The following is a 21301-nucleotide window of genomic DNA, read 5'->3' as shown; positions in this document are numbered from 1 at the left end:
AACATACTTCCTCTTAAGGAACAGAAAAATCTTAAAAGAGAATTTTGAAATATATGGGCTAAACTTTAAAGTACAAAGTAATGAATGCTTACGGGAAACAGAAAGATCTCGGGGAAATCTAGAAATAGACTAACTTAGTAGGACCAGTATTAAATATTTACTTTTTCCCACTGGCTTAGAAAACGACAGATTTTCCCTCTGGCAAGATGGGTCTTGCCCCCTCTGATGTGAGCCTCTTGCTGTGACCCCACCTCCCGATCCCAAGACTGGGAGGCTGAGGACCAAGGTGGCAATGACTTTCAGCTCCCCCTCTCCCTCCATGCAGGCTGCCAAGGGCTGCAAGGAGGTGCTCTGGGCAGCTGTTGATGGAAGCCCTGTTCACGTTTTCTGAAATCCTATGGAGATCGATGCCTAGGCTGTTCTCCCTGCCAATCTGTCAGTGGTGTCCTCCGCCCCATTTGTTAACTCAAATCTGTCCTGGGATCTCCGATCATTTAAAATGACTCACATCTTCTGGTCTGGTAACAACAAAACGACAACTTCTGGGAGATGTTGTGAAAGGACTCTCTCCCCTCCCAAGCAAAAAAGAAAAGTACGCATCTTTTGTTCAGCAGCATTTGGGAATGAGGTGTAGAATTAAAATTTCTAGATGTGACCTTTTTCTCTTAAGGTTTATTTTTAAACCATTTTGGGGATGAAGTCTCCTCTGAAATGTATGATATAAATTCCAGCCGGCCTGGGGAGAGTCTGCTGAATGAATGCCCAGCCTCTTGCTATGATCTACGGCTGTCGTCAGGATCATCAGCCCTTCAACCTGATCAGTCACTAGTTCAGGGTCTCAGGCTAGGAATGTGGGGCAGGCTGTCGGGTCTCTACTCAACGTTCCTGGGCTGCAATTCTTCTCAACCTCCTGAACTGCTTTTTACATTTTTTTCTGTCTCCTCTCTACTATTACTACATTATTTATTGACGCTTTTTTTTTTTTTTTGGCAAAATCCCTCTGTTCATTATTACTTTTTAGTCTATTACACAATACAGAAGCTCAGAAAAACAATCTTATTTTCGCTATGGCTATCGGTCTGTCCAATCCAGAAAGTTCATGAATCTTAGTGTATATTCAGGGGACACTTAGTGACCCTTTTCTTTTGCTTCTTCATTGATCTCTTGTTTCAGCTGTGTTTCAATTGCTCAGACTCTGAGACGAGGTCCCTTCATACCTATGACACATCTCGTTAGGACCAAATACGGTGTCTTTGGGCTCAGGGACCGTGTGCAGCTAACGAGCCAAGAAGGTAAAGCAAACCTTACCTTTTTGTAGAGACTCCTCAGGTCTCGGTACTGCCACATGCTGTTCAGAACCTGAGATGCGGCCTTGATCACCTTCGGAGAGTGTCTGATAAAGAAAAGACAGGACATGCAAGATGCCGAGTGGGACAGCTGGGCTTCAAATTGACTTGTCAGGAAACAGCAAGAATAAAAGGAATAAAAGCTTCATGGCTTTTCTGGCTCTTTTCTTTTTCCAGACTGGACAGTACAAGGGATGGCTGTCACCAGTCTCCAGCCTCATTCTCACCCACATACCCATGAAGGGGAGAGACAAGAAGGCACTGCAATTTGGCAAAGAGTTTTCAAAATGCAAACCCGAGAGCCGTGCATTGCAAATGCAAACCCAAGAGTCAGAATGCAGATTTAGCGCTGGACTACAAAATGGAACAGAAAGAAGAGAAGGATAGCAACTAGGAAAGGTCAGATTAAAGGGTTTTAATGGCAGTGTTGTTTAACACCTGTGTAGTAAGTAAGGCGAAAAAAGATATTCACTTTCTCAACTGAAGCGTGAGAGCACGTATAGCGTTGGCTCTACATACCTGAGGGGTTACAGGCAATTGTTTTCCGTTTGCTGATGATGCCAAGCACAAGTGACTGGCATGAAGCTGACGTGTGCACACACTGGCACACACACTCTCTTACATTTATATGGAGGGATGAGCGTGGATAAGCATCTATAAACAAAGCCCTTCATGCAATTAAAGCTCTGTCCTCTGGATCAGAGTGAGAAAGTAAGGTCATGGAAACCTTTGGACTAGCGGTTCTTACCATTGTTTTCGAGTCATGGCTTTGAAATCCCTATGAAACTATAGCTAAATATTTCGCCTTTTGGTTCAGTGCCAACCTGCATCTCAGAACAGACACTAGGTCAATACATCCATGTTGATTAAATTCAATCCAGTTCTTGGAAGTCACTTTGACTAGTGGTGAGGGCAACTATTAACTACCTCCGGATTCTTTGTTCCAACGGGCTGGGTCCACAACAGCAGCACAACTTGAGTGGCTATTGTGACACTGTACCCAATTGCAAGGGCTGGTACACTTTTGCTGTAAAGGGTCAGATAATAAATATTCTGTGATTTGTGGACCACATGGTCTTGGTCGCAGCTGCTCAACTCTGCCATTGCAGGATGAGAGGAGTCATAAATAATAGACAAGAGAATGGAAGTGGCTGTGTTCTAATCAAGTGTTACTTACAAGGACGGATGGTGGTGGGGATTTGGCTCGTGGGTTGCAGTTGGCCGACCCCTGGCCTATGTGGTGACTCCTGGAGTTGGGCAGGACATAACCACTCGTGAGGACTCCAAGGTGAAGTCCACCCCTGAAGCTGACCCATGGTGCAGTGGCCCACAGATCCCTCAAAGAGAACATCTGAATTGAGATCAAAACTGCTTCTGACATAAAATAGTTTTTAAAATGCAAAGTAAGCAGATGGTTAGATGGGATCAGGTCGAGCTCGGATTTGAAAGCCAGAGCGAATGGATGTGTGAGGACCTGCAAATGAAATGATGGGATGCTAATACATGATCAATTAAATGTCTGCTATTTTCCTGGGTCTTCACGTTTGCAATGTAGACCAACTACGTGTAAGTATTCTTCATCCGTTTACTTACTGGAAACAGTAACAGTCACTCTTACTATCGTTATTGCTGACTTGGAATTCAAATTTGGCTTGTGTTTGAAAATCTCTTAGTTATACTGTGTACTTTTAAAAGAAAAAAATACAGAGTTCTTATAAATTTCAAGGTTTTTTCTCTATGAGAGATAAGCTGTATTTAAGTAATACACATGTTTTCTTTCACTGAAATGGACAGTTGCTAAATGATTTCACATTTATGCTAGTATCATGCTCTAAATGTATTAAATTCTTTTGATGTAGAGAATTTTAGATCTTTTCATGGATACAGACACAGGTACACTTTATTCTTTTTTAAAAAACTGAATTATAATTGACCTACAGCACTCTGTCAGTTCCTAGTGATCGATATCTGTATACATTACAAAATAAACACCGTGATAACTCTGTCACTACACAAAGTTATTACAATATTATTGACTATATTCCCTGTGCTGTATATTTCATCCCTATGATTCATTTATTTTGCAACTGGAATTTTGTATCTTTTGATCTCCCTCACCTATTTCACTCACCCCGCCCCCCCCAATCCCACCATCCCGCTCTTCTCTGGCAGCCACCTGTTTGTCCTCTGGATCTGTGAGTCTGTTTCTGTTTAGTTATGTTTGTTCTTTTGTTTTGTAGATTCCACATACAAGTGAAATCATATGGTATTTGTCTTGCTCTGACTTATTTCACTTAGCATAATACCCTCTAGGTCCATCCATATTGTTGCAAATTACAAGATTTTATTCTTTTTTATGGCCAAGTAATAGTCGTCTCTGTCTCTGTCTCTCTCACTATCTATCTATCTATCTATCTCACATCTTCATTATCCATTCACCTATCGATAGATACTTGGGCAGTTTCCATATACTGACTATTGTAAATAATGCTGTAATGAACATTGAAGTGCATGTATTTTTTTCTAATTCGTGTTTTTGTTTTCTTTGGAAAAATATACAGAACTTGAATTGCTGGATCATATGGTGGTTCTATTTTTAATTTTTTGAGGACCCTCCATGCTCTTCTCCATAGTGGCTGCACCAATTTACATTCCCACCAACAACATACGAGGGTTCCCTTTCCTCCACATCCTCGCCAACACTTGTTATTTTTGTCCTTTTGATGACGGCCATTCTGACAGGTGTGAGGTGATACCTCACTGTGGTTTTGATTTGCATTTCCCTGATGATTAGTGATGCTGAGCATCTTTTCATGTGTCTGTTGGCCATCTGTATGTCTTCTTTGGAAAAATGCCTATTGAGGTCTTCTGCCTATTTTTTAATTGGGCTGTTTTTTGATATTGAGTTGTATGTTATATATATATATATATATATATATCTTGGATATATACAACTGGATATTAACCCCTTGTTGGTTATATCGTTTGTGAATATTCAATAGGTTGTCTTTTCATTTTGTTGATGGTTCCCTTTGCTATGCAAAAGCTTTTAAGTTTAATTAGGTCCCTTTTGTTTATTTTTGCTTTTGTTTCCTTTGCCTGAGGAGACAGACCTCTCAAAATATTGCTATGACTTATGTCAAAGAGTGTCCTGCCTATGTTTTCCTCTAGAAGTTTCAGATTTCTGGTCTTCCATTTAGGTCTTTAATCCATTTTGGGTTTATTTTTGTTTATGATATTAGAGAATGTTCTAGTTTCATTCTTCTGCATGTACCTGTTCAGTTTTCCCAGCATCACTTATTGAAGAGACTGTCTTTTTTCTCCATTATATATTCTTGCCTCCTCTGTCATATAGTAATTGACCATAAGTGTATGGGTTTTATTTCTGGGCTTTCTATTCTGTTCCATTGATCGATGTGTCTGTTTTTCTGCCAGTACCATACAGTTTTGATGACTGCAGCTTTGTCTGACTGGTTATTTTTTATATTTTCTAGTTCCTTGTTAAATTTCTCACTGTGTCCATCTAGTCTCTTCCCGAGCTCAGTTAGCATTCTTATTACTATTGCTTTGAACTCTTTGTCTGGTAAATTTTTTTTTTTTTTTTTTTTTATGCAGTACATGGGTGTCTCACTGCTGTGGCCTCTCCCATTGCGGAGCACAGGTTCCGGACACACAGGCTCAGTGGCCACGGCCCATGGGCCCAGCCGCTCCACGGCATGTGGGATCCTCCCGGACCGGGGCACAAACCCGTGCCCCTCGCATCGGCAGGCGGACTCCCAACCACTGTGCCACCAGGGAAGCCCTGGTAAACTATTTATCTCTGTTTCATTAGGGTTGTTTTCCACCGTCTTCTCTTGTGTTTTCGTTTGAAACATATTCCTCTGTCTTCTCATTTTGTTTAACATTCTCTGTCTCTATGAAATTAGGTGTAGGAGCTGACTATTCCAGTCTTGAAGGGGTGTCCTTGTGTGGGAGCATCCCTATACCATCTGCATGTGTGCCCAGTCGATGGAGAGAGAGCTGGCACAGTGGTGGGAGAGTTGGATCTGAAGTGAGCATGGGTCACATCTTCCCCTGGGGTGTGCTGGCAGCTACCACCTTGTTGGATGATATGGCTGGAGATGGAGGGGTTAGAGTCAGAGCCAGGTGTGAACCAGGGCGTCTTCTGTGCTCAGCGGCAGTTACCACCCTATCAGGGGCTGGAGCAGAAGCCCAGAGGGTCTAGTCCAAGCTGGCTCTATTCTCTCTAAGCGTGCACACTCTCCTTGGTCATGGTGGCCTCTGCTCTAGTGGAGAGCAGTGCTGGAGCAAGAGGGGCTGGAGCAGGTGTCCAGTGTGGGCTGGCATGGTCTTGGGAAACCAGCTAGAGCCCCAGACAGTTTTCAATCTGCTTCCTCTGAGCTATTCCCAGGAGTAAGCAAGTTTGTGCATGGGCTGTTAACAAGCAAGTCTTGTTCTCTTCTTCTGTAAATCCTACTGGTGTTTAACCAGGTAAGGCAACTTGTCTTCCTGGTGTCTGACCCCAGGGCTGGGGTGCTCAGTGTGTGATCTGAACCCCTCGCTGCCCAGGGAGGATCCCTAAGGCCATGATATCTCCTTCTTCTTCTGTGTCCCCTGCTAAGGGCACAGGTCCTGACCCGACCACAACTCCTCCCTTCCTCTGTAGATACAGACTCTGTGTGTATCTTTCTTTACAGACTTGGTTGAAGATGAACCTTTCTGCAAGTCTCCAGGTTGTTTTCAGTAGAGTTGCTCCAACATGAAGATGATTTGATATGTTTTTTTGGGGGGAGGTGGGCTTGGTTTCCTCCTACTCCACCATCTTGATCTCCCTCCTCCACATTTAATAGTTTTTACTTCATATTTTGTATCATTTTCTGTTTTGTATATCCCTTAACTACTTATTGTGGCTATAGATGATTTTACTACTTCTGTTTTCTAACCTTCCTACTGGATTTATAAGTGGTTTATCTACTATCTTTACTGTATATTTATCAGTGACATTTTTCCCTTGGTAATTTTCATATTTCTACTTGTGGTCTTTTCTTTTCCACTTAGAGAAGTACCGTTAACATTTCTTGCAAAGCTGGTTTAGTGGTGCTGAACTCTTTTAGCTTTTTCGTGCCTGTAAAACTCAAATCCGAACGATAATCTTGGTGGATAGAGTATTCTGGGTTGTAGAAGTTTTTTCCTTTCATCGCTGTGAATATATCATGTCACTCTCTTCTGGTCCGCAAAGTTTCTGTGGAAAAGTCAGCTGAGAGTCTCATGGGAGTTCCCTTGTCCATACTTAGTTACTTTTCCCTCGCTGCTTTTAAGATTCTCTCTTTATCTTTAATTTTTTCCATCTTAATGACAATGTATCTTGGTGAGGACCTCTTTGGGTTCATCTTGTTTGGGACTTGCTGTACTTCCTGGACCTGGGTGTCTTTTTTCTTTCCCAGGTTAGAGAAGTTTTCAGCTATTATCCCTTCAAACAAGTTCTCTGCCCCTTTCTCTCTGTGTCCTTCTGGGCCCCTACAATGTGAATATTAGTATGCTTAATGTTGTCCCAAAGGTATCTCAAACTATCCTCATTTAAAAATTTTCTTGTATTTGGTGAGTTTGGTTGAATTCCACTACTCTGTCTTCCAGTCTGCTGATCCATTCCTCTGTATCATCTAATCTACTATTGATTCTTTCTAGTGTATTTTTTATTTCAGTTATTGTATTCTTCAGTTCTGTTTGGTTCTTCTCCTGAGCATCTTTATGATCATTACCTTGAACTCTTTATTGGGTGGATTGTTTATTTCTATTTCACTTAGTTCTTCTTCTGGAGTTCTAGTTTTCCTTTATTTGCAACATATTCCTTTGTCACTTTGCTTTATTCTCTGTCTTTATTTCTATGTATCAAGTAGGTCTGTTATGTTTCCTGATCTTGGAGAAGCGGTCTTATGTAGGAGCTGTCCCATGGGGCCCAGCAGCATGCTCTCCTCTGGTCACAGAGATGTATGCTCTAGGGGTGTCCCCTTTGTGGTCTGTGTGGGTCCTTCTTTTGTGGCAGGGTCAACTACTGTGGGTGCACTGGTAGGGGGGCTGGCCCCTGGTCCGGTTGGCTGCCAGGCCCTGCCTTGTGTGGAGGCTGCTGGCTTGCTGGTGGGCAGGGCTGGGTCCTGACACAGCCGACTGCTCGATGTAGGGGGTCCCGGGACTGGGGCTGACTGGCTGGTGGGCAGGTAAGCCTCTGGTGCTAACAGACTAGAGGGAGGACTCCAAAAGGCACTTGTTAGCACCAGTGTCCTCAAGGTAGAACTAGCTTCCCAAAATGCCTGCTGCTAGCATCTCGGTCCCCAGGCAGGGGAGTCTCAGTTGCCTCCTGCCTCTCTGAGAGGCTCTCTAAGATCGGCAAGGGGTCTGACCAGGCTGTTTTCAAACTGCTGCCTCTGCACGCTCTGTTTTGAGGTATGTGAGATTTTGCGTGAGCCCTTTAAGAGCGGAGTCTGTGTCTCCTATGGCGTCCCTCCAGCTCTCCCATCTGGGGGCTGGTCTTCCTGGTGCTGGCGAGCCCGATGTAGGCTCCTTGGGGAGAACCTCTGCAACTGTGATGATCCTCACATGTTATTCTTATATAATCAATGCTGAGCAAAGATTAAATGCTATGTTTTGCTGTAGTTTATCACCACTAGCTAGATACGTATCTATGACAAAAGTCAGGCAACTCTAGAGGAATACATATTAATAATATTCAGGTAGCGATAATATAGTTGAAACATATTTAGTATGGAAAAATTCCTCTGATGGTGTAATTTTTTTTCTACTCCTTGCTTAGTTGCAAAATAGAAAGAGACTGTGAATACGTAATGAATAGCAGCTTTTAACCTCTCAATTAAAATGCCAATACATCACAGTGTTATAAAAAACTGATGAAGGTCAAAGAAACATCACTTTCTTTTTAGACTTTAATTTTGATTCATCCACTAGACTGGTCCCATGCAGCGTCTACTTGAAAAACTATAACTATTGATTGAAGGACTTGAACAACTGAGTACTTCTTATGTGACAAGTGATTATAACTGCAGCCACAAACAGAGCTCCTTACTGATAAGTAACAGTGGAGGCTGTTAAATGGCTTTTCTGTCTTATGACAAAATACAGTGACACACTCAACACTATTTCCTACATAACTGTTAAAATCTGAAAAAATACAAATGTACTTTTGAAACAGATGGACTTGTCCATATTGCATGTTTAAAATGATGTGAAAAGAATAAGTTATCAAGACTTAAAATGGTAAGTATGAAAGACTCCTGTAAGAGTCATTAACGATTACACAATGTCTGATCTTCACCAGAGGTGTCAAATTAGGGGCGGCTGAGAATTTCAGGTGATGCCATTCATTGTGGGTGTTCAGCACGGCCATTCCAGCCACAGGATTCCAGAATAATTCTTCCAGTGTATTGGCAAAACATGGTGAGCTATACAGTTCAAACAGACTGTGATTGGCAACGTGCCAGGCTGACTCATTAGTATCACGGCATATTTAAGCTTGTGTATGTTTAGAAATAAAACCTATAAATATGTTAAAGGCAGAATCATAGCCTCGTAGGTTTTTTTCATCTGTGTTTTCTCATGCGATCTCAAGTTAAAAGTTTGAATAATTTTTTGAGGAGGGCAAGTTTGCAAGCATTTTATGACTTAACTAGAGCCAACTGATATCCCTCCCTTTTCCAATTATTAAATCATCTCCAATTCCAAAAATTCTATTTTCAATAACGTGTTTCTATTTTGTTCAAACCCGTCTAGAAGGCCATGGGAGTCTCAGTGCCTACTATCATGACAGAATTGAGTGACAAATGGTGAGTTTAGTGGTAAGATCCAGAGCAATTCTTCTGGATTCATTTTAAGAGCAGTGAGAAGTAATAATCAAATTGAAGTGTAGGTGGCTGACAAGGTTATCTCCAGTTATAAAAACCTTGTTTTGATCCCCAAATTAGTCACTAAATATAAAAGAGATAAACCACATAAAATAATGGTTGAGACTGACTAAGCAGGAGAATTATAACTGGGAAGATGCTTGACTCAAAGCAATTCCACACTTCTTACTGAATTCATAAATCCAGACTGCTAACACTGGAGAAAAAAGATAAAGAAACAATGACATGAAATGAGTATTCCATAAAGAAAATTTCAGTCAATTTAAAGCACAGATTTGAGATTATTTGTAATGAAAGGAATCTCCCATTAACAATAATCCAGAGGAAGAGACTGAACAGGACTATTTTCTGGATGGGCAACGTGGATATATACTGTTGCATAGATGGTTTCCTCAAATGAGTTTTTAATTCGTTTCATCAAATAATTTTCTTTGACCACAGGACTGATAAAAGCATCTCTTCTTTAAGGTCCAGTAGGGAGGCTCACACAGATGGAAGGAATTAATGTGACCACCTCCCACAGCTCTACTGTCTTACGATTCAGAGAAAACACTTTCGTCTTGGAATGTGCCATGAATATAGACAAATATATCAGAGAGTTTTTGTGGACTATGGTTTTACTGTGTGAGCATGTGTGTTTGCTTAAGAAAAGCATCAACATATTAAGTTCTTAATGCTCAAAACAGGTAAGCATTTCAATTAGAGATTCCAAAGGTCTACTGAAGCTATATAAAAAAGAAAACCACGTGGCTTCCTGCCTATGTAGAAGAGCATTTTACTGTAAGTATTATAAGATATAATTCAAGCCATCCATCTACATTGCACAATTATTACACGAGTCCAGAGGGGCTTCTCTGTATTTGATATAGGAAAGTATTCAGATCCTAATCCTGAATTGTTCACTGAACCTATTTGGAGGTCTCAGAGTGCTTAAACAGAAGCCCTGAAACTTCACTAATTATGCAATGATATTATCTGGAATTAAATGAGAGAATTTCCAAAAAGTCTCAAAGTGCATCCTTCACAGCCTTTAATAACAGGAGAAAAATTATTCAGCGTTTAGATATAAAGGAATGGAGGGGTGTGGCCAGGAATGCAAAGTCAAGAAGTAGACCCTTGATAACAGAAGGTTTACCCTTTTAATCTTACTTGATTACATTGAGGGACTTAAAGGAGGCAAAACTGAATTAAGGTTAATGAATGTTTTTGTAAAATTGACAGCTCGCTGATATACTGACACTGTGGCTTGTGAAGATGTGTTTTGGTTACACAGAGTAAGATACCATCGATTCTTAAATCAAACTGGGGACATTCCTGTTTCTGGCGGTGCCGCTCCTTTGACATGAGCCTTTTCCCTCTTTATTCCATTGGCATAAAAGTCCTCCTTCCTCACTGCCTCTATCCCCTCTGCCCCAGAAATTTCTATTCAGTCTTTAAGACTTGATTATTACTTCTTTTAGGAAATATTTTATGACAGCCCCTCCCTCAGTTTTAGATTGGAAAGTATGAGCACAGTGACTTGTTAAATTCAATAATTTGTCCCAAAGGCACAGCTGGTAAAGGAGGGTGCTGGTTGGACGCTGATTTCTCTCTGACTCCGTTACACTGTTTTCTCCCCCATCCTCCCTGACTTGCTATGCAGAACTGAAGAGGCACAGAACAAAAGGTTGTGGATCCATCATCAACACTTGGACTTGCAGCCGCAGAGGAACAGCTGCCACCAAATACCTTCATGAATCAGGGTCGTCTCTTCCGTATGGAAGGAACTTGCTAGTCACTAGACTGGACGCTGGATTGTCAAGCCTATCTTACTAACATCCCAGGACTCACCAAGTCATGAGTTATTTATCAAATCAAAATTATTAGTAAGATCAGCTTTCCTTGTGTGGGGGGGAAACTGGAAGACTGGAAGCCATCTGCTGTTTCTCTTGATTATGAGACACCAGAGTGCTTCCCAGTGACATTCAGTGGTGTTACCCATACCCAGGGGATTCTGGGCACACTTAGAACCGATTCTACCAATACCAATTCTATGTGATAGGAAGTCACCGTCTGACTTACTTGTCTCCTTTGCTTTTGGAGATGCCGACCAACTTCTCGATGCCGCCGGCGTCCCGTAAGGCCTTGGCGTTCTCCATGTTCTTGGTGATCACCTCATGCAGGGTGCAGCACACGGCTGTCACCGTGTCGTCCGACATGGCCTTGCTCGCCGCGTTGCTGCTGTTATTCCCGCCTGGAAGCCGATGGACCAGGTCTCGCATGGCGTATTTGCCTTTGGAAAAGAAAACGAAGGGAAGAGCTGAAATGTGGTCAAAACCGAGGAAGAGTGTGGAGGGAGAGGTGCAGACGGGGGTGAAAAAGAGAACACAAGAGGCCACGTTAATGCAGTGTTGTCTGTTCCCCGTCACTGATTATTCTTTATGGGGTAACCGTGGACACATACACAGAGAAAACGGTATTTCTTCACAGCAAATGTACGGACTTTTGGTGCTGGACGGATGTGGGACTGACTCTTTGGACAAGTTATTTCATGCCTCTGAGCCTCAGCTTCTTAAATTGCGAAGCAAGAATAATGGTACCTCCCTTACAAGGCTGTTGCGAAGAAATGTGTGGGAAGCACTTAACACACAGTGATGACCCTGGACTCAGGACTCAATAGAAGTTAGCACTCAGTGGGTTCCTGCTTGCTATTCACAGAAGTCAGGAAAACATAGGGTAATTCTAACATAACCTCAGGAATGCCTTGACGGGAGCTATGTTGGGACTTGTATTATTTAACAAATAAGAGTCAAAACACAAAAATGTATGTATATATGACATCTGCATTCTGGTCCCTATAAAGCAAAGAGAAACATTTAAAGCGGGGAGAGAAACTTTACAAACAATATATAAAACTAGGTGTCCTTTGAACTAAGGTAACTGGATGATTGATCTGTCTCTCTGATGGGATTTTACTGAATGGTTCTACCATATAACATTTACTAATTTGACATGTTTTACTTCCCGTGGAAAAAATAAGATAAAATGCAACTTTGCTTCCTTAATTCACTTTATCATTATTAATCATGCCACTCCCCATGATAGAGGTACTTATAATGACATCTTTATGGAATACTTTTAGTTTACAAAGCCATTTAGGCATTACCAATAACCCTGCAAGACAATTAATTCATCCCACCTGCAGCTTCCAGTTCGGTTCCATTAATTTACTTCTGGAACTAAGTAAAGGAATGCCTGTAGCAAAGTTGCCTGTTCCTAAATTTTTCAAGTGGAATCGGCATGTGTCCAAAGTTAAATTTCTGTCTCGTCTCCCATCCCCCAATTAGACATATTTAGGTAGCTCCTAAAAGCCATTTAAATGTTTTTCCTCCTTATAGGTCTCTAAAGGATAACTTATTTTGCTGTTTAATTCTCTGGCACGTGGTGCTTGGGGGGCAGGAAATGGAACCATGGAAGGAGGCAATGACATCTTAATTCCAGGCAGTAATAAATAAAACATAAGACTTCGTAATTTTGGTATCTGCTTTTATCCTATGTTTAGGTGGCTTATTTTAGCTTGGATGAAAAAAAAATGCTGATGTCTAAATTACTGAAATAGGAAAGTGTCTTCATTCACTTGACGACAGCCGAGAAGTGTCTGACAAAAATGGTTTGCCTGAAAACCCCCAAATGTAGCATATTTATTTTCCAATGACAGCACTTAAAACAGGTTGGAGAAGACCCTTGGTACATGATAGTCCTCTGAGCACCTGGCTTTACCTCCTCATCGTTAAATCACACTCGGCTCGGGCTACGAGTTTAGTCGAGCTCAGCAGGCTGGCGACTTTAGCATTAACCCCGCACAAACCACTGCCAGACCAACTTGAATTCACAGAAGTGAGAAGATGGGTGCATTCTTTATCAGGGAAGTGATGGAGGAAGGAAGCAGCAAACTCTCTCAATCCTTGTGCATACAAGGGCATCCCCACTCCTGAATGAGCACAGAAGACTGGTTGTGTGGCCTTGCACATCATCAACATTGAAAGCAAAAATGAGGAGAGGGAGAGGATTAGGCTAGAGCATTTTTTTTTTTTTTTTAGTTTTTGTTATCATCATTTAAAAAATTACGGGTTTCCCTGGTGGTGCAGTGGTTGACATTCTGCCTGCCAATGCAGGGGACACGGGTTCGAGCCCTGGTCTGGGAAGATCCCACGTGCCGCGGAGCAACTAGCCCCGTGAGCCACAACTACTGAGCCTGCGCGTCTGAAGCCTACGCTCCGCAACAAGAGAGGCCGCGATAGTGAGAGGCCTGTGCACCGCGATGAAGAGTGGCCCCCCGCTCGCCACAACTAGAGAAAGCCCTCGCACAGAAATGAAGACCCAACACAGCCATAAATAAATAAATAAAAATTTAAAAATTACAACAGACTTGAGAGTGTGGTTTCATCTTACACAGCTTCCCAACCCATGAGCCCTGAATGAGAAGCAAGGTGTCCCCGTGATGTTCAAGGGGAAGGAGCCACCACTTTCCCCAGAGCAGCCTCTTCGACTTGCCCAGTGTGCTGGACAAATACTGTCATTTCGAATGTGCTCCCCAGTGTGGAAAACGGCAGGAGTCACTGCCATATATATATGGGCACAGGGACATCAAGAGCACCTGGGGCTCAGCAGTGCTTTGGGAGGTTATGAGGGTGCAGAGGAAGAGAGCATAAGTGTACAGGCTTCACCCTGTGGATGAGTCTGCCAGGAAACAGAGGAGCTTCCCGTCTTAGAACGGGTGCCACCAACCACTGCAGACTGAAGACCACTCCCCCTTCCTCTGGATTTAACTTTGGTTAAAAATAAGTAAATAATATGACACAGCCTAACATCCCAGAGCGACTCTGGTACTGATCATACCACCTAGCAGGTGACTAATATTTCAGGACAAGAGCAAGGAACTTGTGACTACAAAGACCTGGCCCTGAGGGGATCAGGAAGAGAAGAGCAGCCATGATGGAGGGTCCTCAGACAAGGCTTTGAGCCCAGTGAAACGGTGGTGGTAACGCAGGGGAAGAGGATTCAGAAATTTCTAGCGGGGATAATGAGGTGGGTAGCGGAAACCAAGTGAATTCAGGAACTTAATAATAATGGACAAGTTGGATTTCTATTTTATTTTTCCACACAAAAGAAAACATGCTCAGCAATTCCCTGGTGGTCCAGCGGTTAGGACTCGGTGCTTTCACTGCCGAGGCCTGGGTTCAATCCCCGATCAGGGAACTTACATCCTACAAGACGCACGGTATGGCCAAAAAAAAAAAGAGAAAGAAAAACATCATATGGATGGGAGAACCACAGAGCAAAGTCCCATGGGAGAGACAAACTGGTCATCTGGTTCAAAAGACACTTAGATTTGGGAAAACAAAGTGAATACCTTGCCACCATTGGGAACCAAGGTGCTTTCCATGATCCACTCTCACTGGCATCACATGTTACAAAAGAAAAGCATGTTGCTCCGAGATTCAGACAGACGCTCCCTGAGATGCAAACAAAACAAAAACAGCTCCACCACCACCAACTAAAGGTCACTCTGTCTTGCTCAAATTCTCAACAGAAATGAATCCTCAGGCCATTTCTTTGAAGTTACTTAGTCTCTCATGAAATAACTTTATCTTTGACATGTGTAATACTGATATGAGATGACTACTGGACATCTGACAATTGTGTAAAAAAAAAATCTACTGTTCCTATCAGTGACAGACTAACTGTAACCTTGTAACTGCTACCCTTCCTGCCCTGTGTGTGGGCAGGTGTGTTTGTAAATTACAATTAAAAACGATTTTCTCTTTATGTTTCTTTTTGGGGTCTTCTGCTCAGAGTTGGTGGGCATGTGGAGGCTTGTGGATGGACTCAGGGGACCTAACAAACTGTGTTGCCCTAGAGCGGTGCTCCTTGCTGAGCTCCTGTACACATAAGACCTGGTAGGAATTTCACGAGGAGGTAACAGAGCTTTGCTCTCGCTGACTGTGCCTGTTTCTGTTTCTATTTCAGCACTCAGCCTATTCCTGGTATTGATTTGCACACTACCCCTAGGTGTCTCCACTGGTGGGGGCAGTATTGAGTAGTGAGTGGTTTTATGGGCTAACCACCTGTGATCTTGAGTCCTTTCCTAAACTGATTGTATATCACTCTGGATTGTTCATATGGTCCTCTGTATAGCTGGTCTTTGTGATGCACTATGGTAAACTCAAATCTCTCAAACCAACGTTAGAGGAAAGAGGTTAAAAAAAAAAATGTCAGCCGAGAACAGCCCTGGATCAGGAATATAACAACTCCTTTGTCTCTGAGGTCTTAGTGCATCTTTGGCTTCCCTGTTTCTGGAGATGCTAAAACTGACCTGTGAGTTTTTGCTGAGTTGCTCTAAACTAATTTTTTTTCTTCCATTTTTTATGGTGGCAAAATAGACACAATAAAAATGTATCATCTTATCTACTTTTAAGTGTACAGTTCAGTGATATTGATTAAATTCATATTGCTGTGCAACTGTCACCACCACGTATCTCCAGAGCTCTTTTCATCTTGCAAAACTACACTTCTATTAAACTCTATTAAACCATTAGACAATAACTCCCCACCCCCATCCATTAACAACCAACGTGCTACTTTCCATCTCTATGATTTTGGCAACTCTTAAGTATCTTATATAAGTGGAACCATACAGTGTGTCTTTATTTTGCTCAGCAATAATGTCTTCAAGCTTCATTCATATTGTAGAATATATCAGACTATCCCTTTTTTTTTTTTTTAAGTCTGGATAATACTCCCCTGTATGCATATACCACATTCTGCTTATCCACTCATCTGTTGGTGGACACTTGGGTTGCTTCCTTATTTCAGTTATTGTGAACGATGTTACTATGAACAGAGGTGTACAAATATCCTTTCTCTTTTGATTTGTGTCTTTGGATCTAAAGTGAGTCTCTTGTAGACAGCATATAGTTGGATCATGTTTTTTTTTTCTTCTTTCTTTCCATTCTGCCAATCTCTGACTTTCGATTGGAGAGTTTAACCCCTCTATATTTAAAATAATTATTGTAAGGAGGGACTTAACTTGTGTTATTTTGCTATTTGTTTTCTACACGCCTTGTAGCTTTTCTGGTCCCTTATTTCTTACATTACTCTCTCCTTTGTGTTTGATTCTGTTTGCAGTGAAATGTTTTAACCTCCTCATTTCCTTTTGTGTATATTCTGTAACTATTCTACTTGTGGTTACCATGTGGATTACATTTAATGTCCTAAAGTTATAACACTCCAATTTAAATTTATACCAGTTTAACTTCAATAATGTACAGAAACTCTGCTCGTTTATAGTTCCAGCCCCAACCCTTTCAATTATGGATATCACAAAACTACATCTCTATCTGTTGTGTCCAAAAACATAAAATGGTAACTTTTTTTAATGCACCACCTTCTTAAAGTACGTAGAAAACAAAACATGGAGTTGTAAGCCAAAGGTACAATAATACTAGCTTTTAGACTAATAATTTTTAAAAATGCATTATTCTCTTGAATCATGTAAAAAACAAAAACAGTGGAGTTACAAACTGTTTTACAATAAGACTAGCTTTTATAACTACCCAGTGTTTTAAAGTCTTTGTCTAGCACTTCTGCCACTTACTCTTTCTCAGGGAAGTTTCTGTTGGTTCACTTTTTTCCTTGGAAAGGGCTATACTTCCCTGTTTCTATGTATCCACTGTGATTTTGTTGTTGTTGGAAACCAGACACTGCAATCTAACCACATAGCAACCCTGGAATTCAGATTCCTCCCCTTGTGCCGGTTTGCTGGGTTTTGTTTTTAATTGCTGTAGGATGTCTGTGTGCTGAGGTGTAAACTGAATGTCTCTGCAGGTCTTTTATGAACCTGTGCCTTTCCCTGGGCCTCCATGGTGACTTTCTAATTTCCCTCACATACACATTTGCTTTTGAACGTCCTAATCTTTAATATCTGGCTCCCAAAAGGGGAAAAAGAGAACAATGAAGGGGGAGGCAAGGGAAGGGCACCAGCTCTTTAAGTTCCCTGGAAGTCATTTCAGCTGGAGGGGGAGGGGTTTTCGACAACTGGGGGGGGCGTGTGCAACAACAGCTGCCTCTGTGTCTGCAACTCCATGATCAGTAGCAACAATCTGAACACAGAGTGCCCAATATTTGGAGGACGAATCCTTTATTGCCCACCCTAGCTCCCACCAGCTGCATACAAGTTCCCCATGAACACGTGTATAGCTGCCTGCCAAGGGCTGGGTGTGAGAATGGGTAGCTGTTACTGTGCTAAGAGCTGAAGATGACCAAAATTAACCATAATTCACCGTCCAAGCTTTCCTCTAACAGGTGCAAGCCTTCATTAGACTCCAGAGTTCTGAAATAGTTACACTGGACAGATTCTGCCAGCGAGACTGCTGTGTGTGTGCGGGTGACAGATTCCTGGGTTTCCTACCCACCATCTTCCAGAATCTTCTCTCCACACTCAATTTACATTGCTCAGTGGTTGAAGATGTAAAAGTGAGGCACTGATTTCCTTGTGACTGTGTGTCTACGTGTAAATGTGAAAAGAGCCTTTCCCTCCTTTGCCAAAGGAAAGTTGTTAGCCCTTACCAAGGGTCAGCAGTACGGTGCTCTGTGGGCGGCCGCAGCTCTTTCTGCAATGCGGCGAGCTCCTTTTTCTCTCTCCTTTCTCTTTTTGTCAATGTTTGGAGCTTAATGTTTCATAAAAATCTCCACTTTAAGGACATTTATAGGAACAGTTTATCACAAAAGGGGAGAAAACATGTGCAAAAAATCTATATTTTAAAACTGGTTTATGTGGCTTTCCAACCAAAGAGGTGATGCATTCAAGACGGTAGTATTTGGTTATTGAAAGAGTTTGAATGCTTGTTTACATGGGAAAGTTCTGAACAAAACAGCAATTACTTTCTGTCTTTAGGCACTAAGAACTTATTATATCTTGTGTCTCCTGACAGCTATTTTTATAAAAATTCATTTAATTAATTTTTTTATACAGCAGGTTCTTACTAGTTATCTATTTTATACATATTAGTGTATACATGTCAATCCCAATCTCCCAATTCATCACACCACCACCACCACCCCCGCTTCCCCCCTTGGTGTCCATACATTTGTTCTCTACATCTGTGTCTCTATTTCTGCCTTGCAAACCGGTTCATCTGTACCTTTTTTCTAGATTCCACATATATGTGTTAATATACGATATTTATTTTTCTCTTTCTGACTGACTTCATTCTGTATGACAGTCTCTAGGTCCATGCACGTCTCTACAAATGACCCAATTTCATTCCTTTTTATGGCTGAGTAATATTCCATTGTATATATGTACCACATCTCCTTTACCGATTCGTCTGTCAATGGGCATTTAGGTGGCTTCCATGACCTGGCTATTGTAAATAGTGCTGCAACAAACATTGGGGTGCATGTGTCGTTTGGAATTATGGTTTTCTCTAGGTATATGCCTAGTAGTGGGATTGCTGGGTCATATGGTAGTTCTGTTTTTAGTGTTTTGAGGAACCTCCATACTGTTCTCCATAGTGCCTGTATCAATTTACATTCCTGCCAACAGTGCAAGATGGTTCCCTTTTCTCCACACCTTCTCCAGCAACTGTTGTTTGTAGATTTTCTGATGATGCCCATTCTAACTGGTGTGAGGTGATACCTCATTGTAGTTTTGATTTGCATTTCTCTAATAATGAGTGACGTTGAGCAGCTTTTCATGTGCCTCCTGGCCATCTGTATGTCTTCTTTGGAGAAACGTCTATTTAGATCTTCTGCCCATTTTTTGATTGGGCTGTTTGTGTTTTTAATATTGAGCTGCACTGATAGCTCTTTTTGAAATTGCCTTCTCCAAATCTACACCCCAGAGCCAAACTAATAAAACTTAAAAAAAATGTCTTTTATATCTAAACTGTCCCTGGCATTTCCCTGACTGCTGCTGGGTAACATCAAAGAGTTTTCTTCATCACCTTATGAAATAAGAGATGCTAGAAATAATTAGGAATGTTTGGCATTCTGCAAGTTTTTGTTTGGTTTATTACTGTTGTAAGAGCTGTCCTGTTTATCAAGCCTTCAGTAAAAAAAAGACCTGGCAAATGAAAAGAAGAGAAACTCAACCTCCTTAGTGATGACAAGTCTTAGGATGATACTTCAGCAGTTATGAACCTTTTGGTTCTGTTAGAAACATGCTCCCTTTCATGTTAAAGAATGGTACAGTAATGGCCAATAAAAGAAAGATTCCATTTTTAGGTTTAAAAGAGCCTTTTCAGTTGGTGGGAATCCTAACACACTCTTTATGGAATAAATTAAAAGATCCTGGAGAGTTTTCATTACCCTCACTGTCCGTAATATATACTTACTGTAATGGTAGTCACTGACTAACTTCTCGCAAAACTAAACTTGTCTCAAGTTTGATATTGTTGTTTGTAATGAATAACGAATCAGAGCAATTCAGCCTTATCATCAACAGGTGGTTTCTGATTTTCTCCCACACTCTCCTAAAGACCCTGCCAGAACCACAGATCAATAATTAGGTCTGAAAAAAAAAATTAGGTCTGGGGCTTCCCTGGTGGTGCAGTGGTTGAGAATCTGCCTGCCAATGCAGGGGACACGGGTTCGAGCCCTGGTCTGGGAAGATCCCATATGCCGCGAAGCAACTAGGCCTGTGAGCCACAACTACTGAGCCTGTGCGTCTGGAGCCTGTGCTCCACAACAAGAGAGGCCGCGATAGTGAGAGGCCCGCACACCGCGATGAAGAGTGGCCCCTGTTTGCCACAACTAGAGAAAGCCCTCGCACAGAAACGAAGACCCAACACAGCCATAAATAAATAAATAAATAAAATCAAACTGATGAGTTCCAACCCTGGCTCAGCTGCCTGCTTGGCCTTCGAGAGTTTGCCTAGTGTCTAAAAATAATAATAATAATAATTAGGTCTGTTGGAAGAAACATCAAAAGAGCCTGATCAAAGAACTCTAATGGGTACCGTTAACACTTGATACAATAGAAAATAGGCTCTTGGTTACAGACACTCCTGTAAAGCTGAAATCCTCGAAACAAATGAACATCTTTCAGACTACCAAGGGATTGAATCAGGGTTCCAGAACTCATTCACTTTGAGAATCTGGACTTCAAACTAACCCAAGATCAAGAGAACAAGGATTAATTACTTAGAGTAAATGACAAATTTGGTTGTGGTTCATGTTCTATTTTGAATTGGGCTTATTATAAAATCCTTCTTTCTACTTCCTCTTTCTTTAATGCTTGATTTAACAGGTTATGTGTATAAAAACTAGATTAAACGTTCTTTAAATGGAATCTTGTTCTAATTAATTCTTCAGAATTCAGAAAAAATCTCTTGAAAATTTGTAAAGTAGATAAGTTATCAGGAAAAGTTAATAATAATAATAATCCTTTTAGTATAACAACATATGTTGAGTGGTCCTATCTGTACAGCTTAAAACAATAGTTAAATAATATAAAAATGCCTTGACTAGCCTGTTTACCTTCTTTGACCATAGGTTTTTATAGATTGAACTAGAATCTGTCCCCCTTTCTACCAGAACATAATTGAAAAAAATAAAATCTGTACCCATGACCATGCCAGAGATGTCACATATAAAGGCAAATATCATTTAATTAGGCATGACAAGGCCATTAAAAACAAGTAGATTTAATATGTGGGATTGAGGTCTACAGTATCCTCCTAGGACACTGGTTTGACTCATGTATGGCTTAAGGAATCCTAGCCTACGGGCAGCACGGCCAGGAGTACTGAAAAGTTGGAGCTCAGAGAAATGGAATAATCCCTGAGTTACAGGTAGTGGAGGTGAAGACTGGCAGAAATGCCTCGGCCACTGCTGTGTCATTGATCCCAGTAGATGAGGTGAAAGGGAATAAATTATTTCTGCTACATAAAGGAAACAAAATTACAGACCTAGGATCTACAAACAAAACAAAAGTTAACTCTCAAGATTTATTATCACATAGGTCTAGTTTTGATAACCATGCACAGAGGTCTTTGTGAA

General features: G+C 41.4%; 1 protein-coding gene across 2 annotated transcripts in view; it reads right to left on the bottom strand.

Annotated features, from left to right (window-relative positions):
• Positions 1-21301, bottom strand: part of CTNND2 (catenin delta 2) — a 944584-nt gene that overhangs the window by 43928 nt on the left and 879355 nt on the right. For both annotated transcript variants that reach the window (XM_032628308.1, XM_032628309.1), the window contains 2 exons: positions 11321-11531; positions 1309-1393 (listed from right to left, as the gene is read on the bottom strand). In XM_032628308.1, coding sequence (XP_032484199.1) covers positions 1309-1393; positions 11321-11531 — 296 coding nt within the window. The remainder of the gene's footprint in view (positions 1-1308; positions 1394-11320; positions 11532-21301) is intronic.

This window comes from Phocoena sinus, chromosome 3 (assembly GCF_008692025.1).
Source record: "Phocoena sinus isolate mPhoSin1 chromosome 3, mPhoSin1.pri, whole genome shotgun sequence".
NCBI classification, from domain to species: Eukaryota; Metazoa; Chordata; class Mammalia; order Artiodactyla; family Phocoenidae; genus Phocoena; species Phocoena sinus.
Note: the sequence above shows the minus strand (reverse complement) of the source record. Positions and strands in the feature narration are given on the sequence as shown.